This window comes from Emydura macquarii, unplaced genomic scaffold, assembly GCF_026122565.2.
Source record: "Emydura macquarii macquarii isolate MOO-44397 ecotype Brisbane River unplaced genomic scaffold, CSIRO-AGI_Emac_v2 contig_3128, whole genome shotgun sequence".
Lineage (NCBI taxonomy): Eukaryota > Metazoa > Chordata > Testudines > Chelidae > Emydura > Emydura macquarii.
In genome coordinates, this window is record NW_027133265.1 from 2594282 (window position 1) to 2609285 (window position 15004).

General features: G+C 40.9%; 1 protein-coding gene across 1 annotated transcript in view; it reads right to left on the reverse strand.

Annotated features, from left to right (window-relative positions):
* Positions 1-1400: 1400 nt before the first annotated feature.
* The window catches only part of ATP10D (ATPase phospholipid transporting 10D (putative)), a 72857-nt gene continuing 59253 nt past the window's right edge, over positions 1401-15004 (reverse strand). Inside the window, exons 14-23 of the mRNA XM_067531283.1 lie at positions 14708-14834; positions 13176-13360; positions 10996-11305; positions 10205-10281; positions 9531-9656; positions 8801-9001; positions 5779-5859; positions 5406-5510; positions 3921-4108; positions 1401-2507 (exon numbers count right to left, since the gene is read on the reverse strand). Of these exons, the coding sequence (XP_067387384.1) occupies positions 1979-2507; positions 3921-4108; positions 5406-5510; positions 5779-5859; positions 8801-9001; positions 9531-9656; positions 10205-10281; positions 10996-11305; positions 13176-13360; positions 14708-14834 (1929 nt within the window). The 3' untranslated portion in view covers positions 1401-1978. The remainder of the gene's footprint in view (positions 2508-3920; positions 4109-5405; positions 5511-5778; positions 5860-8800; positions 9002-9530; positions 9657-10204; positions 10282-10995; positions 11306-13175; positions 13361-14707; positions 14835-15004) is intronic.

Sequence of the window (15004 nt, forward strand, 5' to 3'; positions counted from 1 at the left end):
AATATGCGAAGGGGATCCAGGGAAAGAAAGAGAAGAGGTGGGGGAGGAAGATACAAATTATATGAAGAACAAAAGGAGACGCAGTGATTTGTTCTGTCAGAAACAAAGAGACTTCATATTAAAGTTAAAAACACATCGTGCCACTCCCCTGTATTCTACCTGAAGAGTTGCTGTAGTTAAGAGAGGCCTGTCATTCAGCTGTCAGTGTTAAGGGGCCCATGCGACAAGATGGAGGAGATGTCTGTGCTGTGAAAAACCTGAGAACCCTTGCAACAGACCAGGGAGACCCCTAACTTAATGGCGTTTTGCTTGCATCACACACATAGGCATGCGAGACCAAGGCGATAGTGGAATTGTGGTTTAGCAATGTAGGTAAGCAAGGGTGCTAACAAGAGGATCATCCTCACATGTAGTGGCACCCAATGTTCCTACAACTTCATTGCTCACACAAGGAACGTATCATGCGACATCTGCACAAAGCTATAAAGTTAAAAACTATTCTCAGCTTGGAGAAAAGTAGTTGGCCAAGAAGTAGTTAAGCAACACGACAGAAAAAAAACAAAAACGATATTCAGTCATTGTGGGTATCTTGTGAGGCATGAGGCAGAAGAATGAATAGCTCCAACCTCCCAAGAAACGCTCTCATTTGAATGAAATACAAATTAAATAAGTGAGGGGAGCTATGATAGTACAAAAAAGTGTTCTTATAATGCTTATGGTACTCAGATAGACTCTGATTCAGGAAAGCAGTCCTATTCAGGAGAACACTTAAGTGCATGCTTAAAGTTCAGATATCCTGAATAGGGATGGACTTAATCATGTGCTTAAGTACTTTCCTGAATCAGAGCCATGCTACAATGGTAAGCATGACATCGAAAGCTTGAGACAGAGGTAGATGACAGGAATGGAGGGAAGATGTGTCAGTTGTTTATTTCAGGGCTCCATCTCTCCTTTTTTGTAAATAATGAAAAGAAAAATTGTCCTGGGGGAGGGAAGAGGGATTTCCTTTAGTAAAATCATTATTCTCCTCACCTTCCAAGCCCCCATGCTCCTAAAAGCTGCACAAGGAGGTGACAATCTTAGCAAAGCTGTGGTGCTATGGAAAAAGGCAGTATGCTAGGCTGTGTCTTCATCAACAATTTTCGGGAAGTCTCTTACTGCTTCTATCACCAGGGACAGTGCAACACATGGAGCTTTCCCAAACAACACTAGCGAGGAGAAGGTTAGTCAATTGGCAGGACTTCTTTATCCTCATGATCCAAGTGAAAAACAAACCAAACCACAGCAAAATAGGAATTACTGATATGATCTCACCAAGAACAGACATTGTGCCAAGCAGCTCCAGACTTAGAAATATCCAGATCCTTTTGTATTAGTGTACCAAAAAAAGGAAGAGCCTGTAGGACACTGTACATTTTATTTTTTTCATAAAATGGACATTGAACATGGCCAGCGTGTTCTGTAAATCTTGCTGGCATGGGCCCTCCACGTTGCTGTGAAACCATCAAACAAATATTAGATCACAAAGAGAATGATTAGGATAAAAAACGTTTTGCAAAGGGGTTCCTGGACAGAAGTGCAGGGGACCTTGTCAGCACTGGTTGTCATAGTAACATTGCTACAGATCAGAACATTGCAACAACACAGGCTGGAGTTCAGGATGACAAAGTCAGGGTCAACTGGTAAAAATGTCTCCACCAGGAAAGCCTTTAAATTACATCACTTTCATTTTTGTCAAGGTTACTTACTATGTTATCATGTACCAGAAATGATGAGTTCTTAATAAAGCTGATACTTGCAAAATGCTTAGTGCCCATTTAAACTCTGGACCCCTCAATAAGTTACTTAAAATGTTTTAAAAATACAAAAGGCTTCAAAATAAATTTGTGCATCAACTGACTTGACAAAAAAACACCACCACCAAAAAAACGAAGGTAGTGTAATGCAGCCATGTTCTTGTTCTTTGTTTTTTTTAAAGTTAACATTCCGGTTTTGCAGGGTATGTTAAAACATCCTGATCATTCAAAACACAATTCAAACCTGCCTTATTTATTAAAGAAATTTCACTATTGCCCTTTTCAAAAGTAAATTCCGGGATGCCAATACAAGAATTATTAGCGCCAGATGTTTCTGAATAGATTTCCTTTGAGGAGTTCAAAAATGCAGCGCTCTCACAATTCAGGCTGTTCACATCCCTGAACTCATCCTGTAGGTCTGATACAAAAGAAGCCTCCTGCACTGAACCGCCTCCTGGACAGGTATGAAAAGGTGTCTTAGACACTGGTATGTATGAAGAGTGGTCAGTGCTTTCTCTTACTGATGCAGCATCTTCAGCAGACCTGGAACATGCACGAGCGCCCTGGAAACCCATTTTACATTTCCCAACACGATCATCTTTCCACTTTTTAATTGCTTCCCTCTGCGTCTCAGGGGTCAATCTGTCAAGGTGCTTGGCTTTCAACACTGGAGATGGAAACAATGTCCACTGAAGAACTCTGAACAAATATCTAGAATATAAAAAGGGTTTTCCAATAAGCCATATGGAAGCCGGTTAAAGCTCCTCTCAGCAAGGCTAAAAAGACCCAAGCAGGAGCATGCAGGGAAAGGACAGGAGGCATTACTCTTATCAGCCAGGCTGCAGTGTGAAGCCTAATAATCACAAGGCTGCAGTAGCCTCTGCACCAATGGCCTTTAGGCTTGCACACACAAATAACTGTTTTGCACTAGAACAGGTTATTAGGACCAACAATTTTAAGAATGGCCACTGATTTCAGTGCCTCGGATTTCACATGTTGGATGTGACACTCCTAGGCTCTGATCTTCAGGGGCAGCGTGTACTTGCAGCTCCAGCTGAAGTCAGTGGAAGCTGCAGGCTCGTCTCAGAGGTGGTGAAAATCAGGCCCTACATGTCTCAAAACAAAAACAATCTGTTTTGGCAGAGCTGCTTGAACTTCTCTGGTGCTGGGAGATTGAAAGTGACTCCAAGAACCTTATTTATAAAGTCCAAAACTCTTTGTATTTAGTCTACCATGAAAAATCAGCCACTCCTAAAAACAGAACACTTACATTTCATTCACCGGTTTGTTGGATTTAAAAGAGCCAACATGCTGAATGTATTCTCCTACCTTGGCTCATTGCTGCGCCAGTAAAAAGTCACTTTGGGGATTTGTTTTTTTAAATTCATTTAGGAGAGAAAGCAAGTGGTTAGTGGCACCATCTGGAGCCAGCCACAGAGCAGAAGGGAATAAGCAAGCTCTTCTGACACACCTCAGCCCAGGCCTACAGTAAAGTACCACCCTCTGCTGCTTTAGTTGTAAGGTCTGAGCCCAGGTTGAAAATCAGGGTGATGTGCTTACGCCCTAAGGCAAAAGGTGTATCCTATGTATGCTGGGCCCCAACCCACAACTGGGAGTGACAAGTTGTATATCCACAGAAGTCATCTCCTAATAACTTTTAGGAATCCACAGAGAGATTTTTGAACATTTTGTCCGATTACAGAAATCCTGGTTTCAAGCCTTTTCAAAACAAAGAAGAAAACAGTTGAGTAACTGTTTCAGTAATAAAAACAGGTTCATAAATTGCTTCTCTATGACATGTAAATGATTCGCTCTGCCATCCAATAAAAACTTCTTTGGATATAAAATCTGAAAAGTGGTTAAGGTAAATTATTGGTTTAAACACGAGAAGCAGGATTTAGACTAAGTCATTACAGCAATTTTATACTTGTTTAAATTTAACTGGAGAAGACCCCAATTAAAGTCCCCCCCCCAATACCTATGGGCTCGTTTTTTCTTACACTACCAGCCTGTGCAATTTTATATGTTCAAAAAGACAAGACCATACCAGAGAGTTTTACAGCATCAAAGCCTCAATGAAAACCAGTACTGGTTAATACTAGTGGTTGTAAAACAACAAAGTACCTGGGTAGAAGAGCAACGAAAGTAGTAACGATGCAAACCAGATAAAACACTGGGTCTGTCATGTGCTTTTCCATGATCCAATAGGGATTTGATGGTGGATTGCAGGTTTTGCAGGTTGCTCCAAAAATCAGTGCAAAGACAAGGTAAAATGAGATGCTACCTATCATAACAGTCATGTGTATCCAAGTCTATAATGTGGAAATGGAGGAACAATACAGGAATCAGAGAGTCAGATTTAAAGTTATTACAAACAGAAAAGTTCTTCCCCCTCAACCTTTTTTTATTTTATTAATTGTTTAGGCTATTAAATATACAACTCATGATACTGTGATAAAGACTTTTTAATGTCAAGTATTTCAGATGACTGCATTACTCATAAGCATCAGAAAAGGCCTTCTCAAACAAGTGGAAACAAACTCTTCACATCATACATCACTACACAGTTTGCTTTAAACACAGAATAATTGTGTGTGTTTTGTCTTAGTTTTTTTGTTTTGTTTTGTGATTTAGGAGCATGTTGGTTACTAAGAAAATAATACTGTCACTGGTCTGGCAGGCATCTGACATCCCTAAGTGCCCCCCCCCCCCCCAAAAAAAAGCATTTATGCCATTCAGAGAATGGAGAAATTAATATCATCCCTTGTTTGCTAAAGAAAGGCATTTTTATGATGGTTATCATGTCCTCCACATTCAGGATAAAAAGGCTAGGTTTACACACACAAATCTTTAAAATAAAAAACTTTAGAAAACAGCTTAACATTCCATTTACTACGCAAACTCAAGAATGAAACTGTCTTTTTCCCCCCTGCATTTAATAAACAACCAGCGCCCTGTATCCTCCAATGTTTAACATGATGATTACATTTTTCTCCAGAATTATGCCACACAGGAAATAGTCACCATTTTGCCCTTGTTTGTTTAAAAAGAAATTCAATTAATCCAATCGAACTATCAATTGTCGCCTTAGCTTGTGCAGACCTAATTAAAAACTTCGACTGACAGTTTTATGTCATAAAATAGCTTCTTGTATTCTGGCAGGGAAGACACCTTTGAATTGTTCATCGTGGCTATAAATTGTTTATCAGTTCCTAACATTCAAAACTAGCATTCCACCTTTGTTGTCTATGGAAGCCAAGCCTTAGGGACTGATAAAGGTAAGGTATATCAATATCTGTTTTCCCCTTTCCAAAACTAAACTTACAGCACCAAAGCAACAGAAGTTGTTAAAAGCAGGATTCTTTCATTATTTATTAACAACGTTGGTGGCAGATCTTGGTTGCCTTACTCATGTGAGTAATCTCACTGGTTCCAATGGGGCTAGTTATAAGAATACTTACTACTCACATGAGTTAAAAAAATCAGTGTTTGACCCTTAATATATTTAGTTGAGAGAGAAAGATCTTCCCTTGTTTAGCTTAAATAAGAGTTGTATGCACACACTGAGGGGAGAATATACCCTTTGGAATGCATAAAGAACATACTCACCAAAGTTTTACTCTCAATTAGGAGGTGTAGTAATATTATGAAGAGTGCTGCTGTGTTTAAAGGGTTTCCAAAAGAAAAAATGTCTATGTCAGAGCCACGATAAGTCTGCAAAGTAAGAGACATGCTAAATTTGATATATTCTCTGCATATAGTCCTAATATTTTGATATAATCACATTACATTGGGATACAAACAGTTGCAATACTGGATCGATTTACATATGCAAAAATCAAAACAGATCCAATAATTATCCTCAATTTTAACCTTGTAGGAGAAAGTGAAACCAAACACTTAGGTCAGTTTAAAAACCATGCCAGCAAATTAGAGAAAATGACACATGTATTAATGAACACAATTCAACTTCAGTACTTACGAAGTAAGGCACAAAAAAGCAAACCAGACTTTGGTAAAAAGCATCAAGCAAGGTGATCCAGAAAGTTTGAGATGAATATACCTAAAGAGGAAACATAGTCTCAGTGAAATGAACAAATCTCAGCAGCCTCAGCTATATTCATTTCTGACTCTGGGAAAACTAAATTCCAGTCATCCTGCGTAATCTTGTCTGCTCAAGCACTTGAAGCTCTACTTATTGAACTTTAAAATGCTATTTTTAAAAAATACAGACAATGAACCCCTCTAGGGTTAGCAACCCCCAAACTCCTAACTGATATCCCATGTGACAGATCACATGTAAACATCAGACAAAAAGGAGACTTTTATTGGTTGTCTACATGGGAAAATTGACTAAAATAGCTCTTGCATCACACCTTTAAGTGGAGGGGGGAGTGGTTTGTCTGACTGACCAAATGAAGGGAACTGTGCTTTATGGTTTGGGGGGAGGGGAGGGAAAGAGACGAGGTCAAACTGCTGCAAAAGGGGACATAGGGAGACACTGACTCATCTCGTGGAATCCGGATGGGCGGAAAAGTTTAAAAGGGGCAGCCCATATGGTGAAGCCCCTTTCACATGGTGCAGGCTGAGGCAGCACCCACCCTCCTTCCCCTTTAGGTAGTGAAATACCAGTTTTGGTCTAGACCTGCTGTGGGCAGTGCACTAGCTGCCCCCTTTTTAGGGGGGGGCTAGGAAGGAATTTTTCCCTGACCACCAGATTAGCCTAGCTGTTTTCTTCACCTTCCCCACAGCGAGTTCAGGGTGGGCTTTGTTGACATGTGGCATGAAGGGAGTTAGGTTACATGTTGCAACTCATTATAAAAGTATGGGGCAGATGTCCAGTGCAGGTATTCCATAGGAAAGATATACAGTGACCGGATAAATCGCTTGGTAAAGGACTTGGGCAGGGGTGGATGGTAAGGTTCCAGCAATGGATTGGCTGGGGAACCTGGATGGAAAAAGAGGGGGGCTAGAGGATCCCCTCTGGAAGTTATTGAATGAGCACAGGGTTACCTGCATGTATATTTTTATCTGCTGGGTAGTCCCAGACATCTAATAATAAAGTTACGGCCTGATTAAAACCATATCAAATGTCTCCTGTCCTTCTTTCGGTATTGCCGGACAACAGCTTATTTCAGTCAATTTCCCCATGTAGACAAACCCTTAGTGAGATGGTCACGATAAAAAGGACAGAACTCATTGTAGGCATGTGACTAATTACCAGAGTTCATACCAAGAATGGATGTGGACCCTGGTCCTGCAGCAGGCTCTGCTAGCACATCCCTTGGACCATGTGGAGTCCCATTAATCTTGGTGAGACATCTTTTGGGCATAGGGGGCTGCAACAGCAGATGCTGATGTAGGATCTGGACCATAATTTGTAAACTGCTAGGATCAGCCACACTGCCTTCTTCTGCATTTTGTACAGGGCTGAGCATTAAAATATCTGTCCCTGGAAGAATGTAAGCTATAGCATGCACAATATTAAAATCAATCCAGACGTGCAATACTGTGATGCAATTATTTTATGAAACATTTCCACTTATTTTTATATTGTGCCTTTCATTCAAAATGCCTGCCTCGATACATTTCACAGCAACAGATGAAATGAGGTACCATTTAACCAAAGGAGACTCCAAAAGAGACTGCAAGGCAAAATGGTAAACTGGACAAAAATCAGACCAAAGCTTTTTTAAAAAAGCTATGGGGTGCAGCAGTAGCAATTACCCCCATCCTAGGCTGAAGGGAAGAGGAAAGCTGTAAAAAGGTGGAGAGATTCAGTATCTCAGAAGGAGGAAGCCAAGATACAGGGCCAAATCCTGAGCTTTTTCCAGAGATTTATATAGTCAAAACTCTGACTCGTGAGGCACAGACCCCAGTTATAGCCTGCATAAAGGGGCTTGACAAGCATCTTATTGTGATAGATAATATGGTTTTGCCAACCTTATTACTCTATAAGCCAAGTGATGCAAAATACAAAATGTGAAACTGAACAGAGGGTAGAGGAGGGGAATGTAAATTTGGCATTGGAGGGGAGAAGTATATATTAAACTCCCTGCCCCGCTCCCTCACTATACCACCTTCTTTCCCCTTCTAAGGGAGCATTAGGCTCCAGCATGGATTTACAGCTGATGTTAGGTCACCAGCACGCTGCATGCTGGAGCATCATTCAGACCAGAAGCCATTAATCTGGTGATACCGTTGGGGAAATGGTGAGTTTTAGGGTAGCAGGATGTTGAATGCCCCTCTAAGCCTGCTATTGGCAGCATTTACCCCGTGTCAGCAGAAGTCGCTAGAATATGGTACTTTACTTCCCTCAAAATTCATATGAGTAAAATCTTTGCTATAACTCATGCTGTGCAAAGCAGAAATCAGGGATAGGCTGCAGAGTTGCCTCGTTTTGAGTTAAAAACAATCTTTTTTCAGACTACCGAGATTTGCGGATTGCAAACATTTTGTACAAGTTTTCCTGCTTCATTCCTGGCAGACCTGCAGTGTAGCGCACACACAAGGGAGCTGCGAGAGGGAGGAGCCAGTGAAGTCCAGGACAATAGGCATAAGGGAAAAAGTATGGGATTTAGCAGAAGATGGTGCCACAAGGTGCAATAAATCCTACTCTGTTCAGGTTCCTACACTGTGGTAGCTGCACCATTCAATGACACCGTAGCATTGGTACTTTAGTTTCTAGGGATCTTGTGGATAGCTGTATCTCAACCATTGTGAGCTGGGCATTAGCTAATACAAAACAGGAATGGTAACAGAATACATCTAGCTCACAGCCTCAGCCAGAGCCCTCCTCCTCCCCTACCGCCTTCCCAACCCACAAGACAGCAAGGGGCCTGGCTGAAAAATAGCTTTTAGTTGCATGTCAACTCCAGATGGTTTAACATAGGGAAAGTATTTTGACTGATGAGGAGCACGCAGCAAAGGAAAAAAACCAAAAAAAAAAAAACACAAATTTTGAGTGTCTCAATCTGCCTTGGGACAAAAATTCTTTAACATACCTCAGATTTCTGACCAGTCACGTAAAGCTCAGGCACTTGCATGAGGATCTCTGCAGAGATATCTTTGTCCAAAATGCCATAAATGATGGGCGGCACCGAAGTGAAGAGGAGGTTGAAGAAAATCAAAACCCAATAGTCGGTCATGGATGTTCCCGAAAACCCACAGAAGAACTGGTACCAAAAGAGGAGGTTTACGTAGGCCTGACAGTTCAAAGACAAAAAAACAAACCAAAACCCCCAGCTGAGCATATGCAAGCTGAGGAAAAAGATGACAGATCTCATCCCTGCATTGTTACAGGAGGGCGGCAGGGAATGAAATACACATTTGCTTTCCAACAAATATGCCCCAACACTGCACTTAAAATATAATTTTACAAGTAAATGTCTTTCAAAACCCATTGTCTAGATGTATAACTTATTCCAATATTCCCCTCTCAGCAATGCCTACAGATTGCTCTTCGAGTAAAACAGATAAAGCGTAAGCGATTTTAAACGCATCTGGAGCAGTGAACTCAACCCAAGGCAGGTGTACAGGCTCAGTCCTCTGCCGATGGAGTTTGAAAGTTGAGCCCCTTGATGTCTGCCCTTTATTTCTGACAATCATCAATTTATTCTACTGTCTCCACCTCCGAAAGCCACAATGAACCCCAATCAAGACTAGGTAACCAAATCACACCCTTGGACACTCACAAACCAAGAACCTTTCCCTTGACACGCTATAGTTACATACCACATTCTTGTAGAAAAAATAAAGAATCATGTTGGCCAGCCTGGTGTAACACCAGTGACCATGGACAAGCAACAGCTTGCTGAGGTGTCTGAACTGGGAAATTGCAAAATCACTCGCCATCACAGCCTGCAACACATACAAGGAAAGAGTTATGGCACTTGAACAGTTAAAGGCCAGTGGTGATGCGCAACAAATGTAGACAAATGAGTGGTAGTGGGGCATTTATATATGTTACTGTTATTTATTGTTCATACGGATTATAGGAGCACCCCAGTGCTCCATTCAGATCTGGGCCCCTTTGTGCTAGACACGGCACAAACACACACAACTCTGACTAATGGGTCAGATGCGGGAGGCCAAGCTCCGCCTTCACTGACATCCATGCCAATTGCATGTGAGCTCCATGTGTTGGCCAGGAAGCGAACAATAGGGAGTTTCAAGACCAGGGAGTTCAGCGATGAGCAACAGGTTCTCACATCCAAGAGTGAGAGCCCCTGCCGCGCTCAGCCTCTGATGGCTCCTGGAACAGCACTCAGATTTGGGAGTGTGATCAGAACTCAGTCTGGTCCGTTCGGCGCCAACATATTCAGTGGCCACTAAACCTCAGGCCTGATCCCTCATTTCATTTCAACCTGAGTCTGGTTTGATTGGCAGCTGTTTTCTGTCTCCACTACCTGCATGCCTTCTTGGCCTGACAGCCCAACTCCAGTATCGGCCACTTGGATCATACTGACATCATTGGCACCATCACCTGCCGGGGATGGGGGATGGGGAAGAGGAATAAGAACATAATCTTAGTTGGAACACAACAGGGAAGTAGCTCTGCTGGCTAATGTATTCTACACAGAGATGGTGAGAAGAGACAAATTTATCAGAACACTGCCCAGAATACTAAGAATTATTGTTCTAATTAATACCGTAAACTGTGGAATACCCCACTAATAAAAAGATAGTAACTGGAAGCATTGCATTTTACAGAGAGTGTTGCCCAATGGATCTTTGCTAATATATTTTTCAGAAAGTCACTCACACACTCACTGGGGCAGCAGAACAGTGATCCTTGTGAACGCTAGTCCTATGTGAAAGAGACTGGACCATTTCCTGTCTCTACCCCAGTACATGGTGGGATTTGTGATAGAGAATGGCAGAGAAACTCCCCTGCCTCTCCCCAACTGCCCCTTTAAAAAAAATAAACAGACAAAGTACAAGAGAAAGCATCTGTATTACTGTTATTGCTACCATTGGAAGAAGGGCTTGCCAGTGACTAGTTTAAGGGCCAAATTCACTGGCAGTATTGACTCAGTGGAGTTACATCAGTTTATGCCAGAAGTGAATCTGACCCTAGGTAGTACCCTCCTCTTTCATGGGCAAAGTGTATAAGAGACAGCCGCAAAAATACTAAATATAGCTTCTCCTTTTTCCAGGGAGCAGAGATAACTGAGCGCACAGCTGGGGTAAGACTCACCTATAGCTAACGTCATCACTTTCAGCTTGTTTCGCACCAGTTTGACCACTTCACTTTTCTGTAGGGGTGTTGCTCTGCAGCAGACCACAGCCCGGCACCTCTCCGTGAGTTCCAGGAAGATACTTTGCAGGCTCTCGTGTAGGGCATATTCTAAAGTCTTTCCATCAATAACTAAGCTGGCACTGAACTCTGGAGCTTGGGTGGAGGAAGCTGGAAAGATGCTCGCCAGTTTGGTGCTGTGATTTTTTTTGGCACACACAATTTTTTGGATGTCTTCTATAATAGTGTTCATCAACAATGCACAGGCATCCTTGTGTAAGGCAAAGAGAAAGGAAGTTAGGGTGATGCATCTTCTATCCTGGCTTTGATTCCAGTATATAAAATACATATTATACAGAAGGCCAAATTTTGCATAGGAGTCATTCCACTGAGGTCAGTGGGACTTCATGCATGCAGAAGGTGACCTGAATTGGCTCTCCAGCTCTATTGTTTTTTAAAAATCACAGTTGAACAGTTTGCTTTCTGCAGAAAAGACCTGTTCAACCTTGTTTAAGCAGGTTGGCATGGATTTTGTGCTACTAACTGGGAAAATAATGAAGTGCATTGGAAAATATTTACTGGACTATAATGTGACCATTAAGGATTCTGTAATGTAAATAAGGCTTAGTTATGAGTCTTTTGCTCTTTTAATTTGTTTAGTTTTGAATGAAAACCCAGGGATACATTTCAATTCCAGGTTAGGAGTGACCTGCAAAGCCTTTCAAAATAATTGCCTTGTAGCCTTTTTTTCCCCCTTCTTTATAATCTATTTAAAAAAAAAGCTCAAAAGATTTTTGCAAAAAGTTTGTCTTCTTCTAATTTTACCTATACATATCGACGTCAGACTCTGTCTACCTTAGTTTTGCTGGAGGACCTCAGAGCCTGTTTATTGTGACAGTTAACACCTTAACCAAAAGAGCAAGGTGCTGCATATATAACAAAGGCATCATTTATCCAAATTGTTAAATAATTGTGGAAGGCAGATTGATATTTATTTTTGCTAATACCTAACAATTTTGTATACAATGACTAAAAATCCCTTCCCCTTTTCAATCTGTTGTTGCACTAATTATCCAGTTATCAGAGAATCTCCCAAGAATGACATGACCTGAGTTTCTAAGTTATAGTACAAGCAAAACACACCCCACACCACCTCTTTCACGTGTCACGTTCTTTAAAATTGTAAATTGTAAAATTGTAAAAAACAAGATGTTGGCACATGCCCAGTCCCCTCCCCACATACATGTATTTTGCAAGCAGTGGTGTAGTGGTAAAAAAAAAAGTGAGTAAACAAATATAAACTAAACTTTAACTAAGCTCTTTATTTCCCAAATGAGAAGTAGGTAAACTCTGTGTACCCATGCTTATCCTCAACGACACTACTATTTGCAGGTCACTTAATCTGGTTAACATTTATAATTTTAAAACAAAAAAAAAAAAAAAAAAAAAAAAGGCTCTCTTAAATAGCTCACAAAACAGAGAATCAAAAACACAGTTAGTTATAAACATCCAGCAGATAACACAATCATCAAGCAAGACTGAGCCTAACTCCCACCTCAGCTGCATTTTTTAACACTATTTTATTTCCCAAATGACTGAACTATTTTCAAAAGAAAAAAAAAAACCCATATTTTTCTCTATTAAATGTAAATAGATTAATATTCTGGAACTCGGTGTGTAATACCACTTTAATGAGGTAATTCCTTGTGCATTAATGCTAATCAATTAGGGCAGAGGAAAGATCTGACACAGAGCAGCAAAAAATTAAATGTAATAATTTCCACGTCAATTTTTTGACTGGTGTTTATATTCCTATTACCTTTTAACGTCTAGCTTTTTGCAAGCATTTATAAACATGTAAAGTGTGCCAACCTCTTTCCCCAATACAAAGACAAGCGAGACATTGCAGTCAACTTACATAATTAACAACCATTTAGGGGTTGTATTTAGAAATAGATTTCTGGAAAACAAATGTAAAATACGTTTTAAAAACAGGGAGGGGGAAAAAGACCCTCCGTTTTTCAGTATACAAAGGGCATCTTTAAAAAAAAAATTACACATTTTCTAACAGTCGGACCACCATTTCCAGGAAAAGGCTGTTTTGTGGGAGGAGAGGGAGGGAAATCTCAGTTTGCACTTACTTTACTTAGTGATTTGAGAGTGTAGATTTTGTCATCTGGTTCTAATAACCTGCAAGCATATGCTATATTGACAGCGGTCTCTTGTTTATCCCCCGTCAGCATCCAGATTTTGATTCCAGCTTTTCGCAATGCCTCTATAGTGTCAGGAACACCCTCCTGCAGGCGATCCTCAATCCCAGTGGCACCTGCAATACAAAGCACGTTGGTTAAATAAAAAAATGAAAAAGACAAAAACATGAAAAATGCTAATTAATCATAGAATCATAGAAATCTAGGACTGGAATGGACCTGAAAGGTCATTTAGTCCAGTCCCCCATGTTGAGGCAGGGCCAAATACACCTAGATCATTCCTGTCAGATGTTTGTCTAACCTGTTCTTAAAAACCTCCAATGATGGGGATTCCACAGCCTTCCTTGGAAATCTATTCCAGTGCTGAACTATCATTATAATTAGAAAGGTCTACCCAATATATCTAACCAAAATCTCCCTCACTACAGATTATGCTAATTACTTCTTGTCCTAACTTCAGTGGGCAGGGAGAACAATTGATCATCATCCTCTTTTTAACAGCCCTTAGCATATTTGAAGATGGTTATCAGGTCTCCTCTGTCTTTTTTTTTTTTTTAAAGCTAAACACACCCAGTCTTTTTACTCTTTCCTCAAAGGTCAGGTTTTCAAAACCTTTTATCAGTTTTGTTGCTCTCCCCTTCATCCACATCCTTCCTAAAGTGTAGGACTCAGAAATGGACAGTACTCCAGCTAAGGCCTCACCAGGACCAAGTAGAGCAGGACAATTACCTCCCCATGTCTTGCATATGACACACTCCTGTTAAACACCACACACATTAGCCTTTTCACAACTGCATCACACTGCTGGCTCATATTTTCTCTTTCCTGCTTCTAGCAAGAGCTGGTTTCCCACTATAAAAATCTGGTCTTTGACCTTTTCCCAAAGGTCACCTCCTGAGCAGTTGTCCGCAACTGTTACCCCAGCACACAAACCGACTACAACCCTGCAGATATCCAGAAGCCTCCCCCTCTCGCTCAGTCTGGCTGCATCTGCACTGAAGATTTTCTCCAGTTCTTCCATAGCTAACGTGAACTAGCCCAGAAGGAGTGCTAGTGTAGAACTGTGGCTGACGTTTCACCATCAAACAGTCTAGGGACACTAACGGTTGCACTAGTCCAGCAATGCACTTTAGCATGAGTCTGTGGTGTGCTGTAATCTCCTAACAGACTTGTAATGTATTGCTGGCAATGCCCCAATGCTCTGGTGTACACAAAGCTAGAGAGAGGTCATATGGGCTCAATTCAAAGCCCATTACAGACACTGGAAAGACTTCAACTGTCTTCAATGGGATTTGTGTCAGGTCCTGTATTTGCATACTTACAAAATAGACTTATGGAAATTCAACAACGAGCAGTAAATCCTAAATCTGCAGAAAACCACTCTAAAAACAAATTCAGTTTTGCATAGGGTCTTGCAAAATGAATCCATTTATTTCCAGCAACTGATAGTGTTTTTTACCTACCAAGGAGTGTTAACTTGGTCTCAAGCTTCATGGCAGATTCGAGCAGCAGCTCTTCCTTATTGTCAATACTGGTTTCTGCTAAAAAATGACTATTTAACCAGTCAGCATATTCTTCATCACTCATCACCTGTGAAGGAAGATAAAAAACAGATAGAGTCCTCAGCTCTAGTCAGTGCCAGAGCTACACAACCATGTGAGGTTTTGCTTTGCAGACATTTCTTTCCCTTTCATTACAGCTGAGTTATACTTTGAATTTCTGGGCAGCTCTGAACTCAAAATTAAACTTCGCTGAAACCT